At 41.5% G+C, this 1,455-nt stretch overlaps 1 protein-coding gene across 1 annotated transcript in view; it reads left to right on the top strand.

The window, feature by feature from the left end:
• The first annotated feature begins 835 nt into the window (after positions 1 to 835).
• Positions 836 to 1,455, top strand: part of LOC140338880 (uncharacterized) — a 3,101-nt gene continuing 2,481 nt past the window's right edge. The window contains exons 1-3 of the mRNA XM_072423200.1: positions 836 to 969; positions 1,069 to 1,212; positions 1,283 to 1,429. Coding sequence (XP_072279301.1) covers positions 901 to 969; positions 1,069 to 1,212; positions 1,283 to 1,429 — 360 coding nt within the window. The 5' untranslated portion in view covers positions 836 to 900. The remainder of the gene's footprint in view (positions 970 to 1,068; positions 1,213 to 1,282; positions 1,430 to 1,455) is intronic.

The raw sequence follows: 1,455 nt of genomic DNA, 5'->3' as shown, positions 1-1,455 counted from the left end.
AAGGAAAAAATTTATTTTCCTTCACAGTGGGGAGTCTACAGCAAGGCGAGGGTTAATCTGCAGTGAATTACATACATTCACATCAATTTATGAACTAATCCATTAGATTGTGAGCTCCTTTGAGGCACAGTAAGTGACATGACTATGGACTTTGTACAGCGCTGCGTAATATGATGGCGCTATATAAATACTGTGTAATAAAATTAATATTAATAATAGTAATCCATAAAAATGGTCAGCACGGCAAGGGTTAATCATCCTGCTGTACCACTCTACAGCTTGTGGCTGAGCCATCAGAGCAAACTACATTACCCAGAATTCTCTGCAGCTCCCCCATCCTGAGAGATCATCAGAGTCCGAACCAGCAGGAAAGGAGCAGGTATGTTTTGTGTTCTGAGTACTATGTAATGACTCCTGACTGCACAATGCCCAACGTCCAACCGCATGCCATGCCCGCAGGCTATACTGTCACCCCATAAGATGTGGGCATTGCCGGGCTGTCTTCTAACATGTTATGGGAGGTCATTGTAAAACCATTCAGATCCACCTAGCTTCACTCAAACACTCCATCACAGACCATAGCGTGTATATATAATAGATTGTAGGGCACACAATATATATCACATTCTGCCCTCGGGTTTCAGGAACAGGTGACAGGTCCACTTTAACTCAATATGAGTTACGGATGAACCTGAGAATTTGGCTTCCATTAAACCCGTCTCTAGAGCGTCTTCTCTATATGGGAGATTAATGTCCCTTCTTCAAATACCTGGTGGGAACATTTTATGAATGAATGAATACACAGTAATTTAAGGGTTAAATGTTCTCTTTTTTTTTTTGGTCTCCTCAAGGGTCATCTACTGCTACAGAGACTGAAAGACTCTTCTCTGAGTCAATAAAATGGACAAGGCACAGATTAAGGATATAATAGACCTTCTGTTTAAGATCATCTATCTGCTGACTGGAGAGGTGAGAAGGATTTGGGGAGGTCACATGACATCATGCGTATCTCTCTAAAAAAAGAGGGGAACGTAAGTAGTAATAGTCGTATCCTCTTACCATACACAGAATTTTACCGTATGCAAGAGGAAATCAGATGATGAACAGTGCCCTGTCTTGGGGTTTGCAACTTGCTCTTTGATATCCGAAATGAAAACCAAGCAGAAGATTCTGGAGGTTATTGACAAGCTTACTGAGCTGCTGACGGGAGAGGTGAGCAGGGAATTCTGGGCGATTATTATGGGAACTGTCTGGGTGGTGACTGTATCATTGTGTGTGTCAGGTTCCTATTTGGAAAAATGTAGAAGATATCGAGGATTCACACAAGGACGAGAAGTTGGAGAGTCAGCACACATTGGTATCACCTGGTAAGAGAAAAAAAATTACACAGCTCCCTGAAACATCTAATAAAACAAAGAATTCATGTAGTGTGTTTTTTACAGATGGATCCAGTAA

The sequence above is a fragment of the Pyxicephalus adspersus genome, chromosome 10, assembly GCF_032062135.1.
Source record: "Pyxicephalus adspersus chromosome 10, UCB_Pads_2.0, whole genome shotgun sequence".
Lineage (NCBI taxonomy): Eukaryota > Metazoa > Chordata > Amphibia > Anura > Pyxicephalidae > Pyxicephalus > Pyxicephalus adspersus.
Note: the sequence above shows the minus strand (reverse complement) of the source record. Positions and strands in the feature narration are given on the sequence as shown.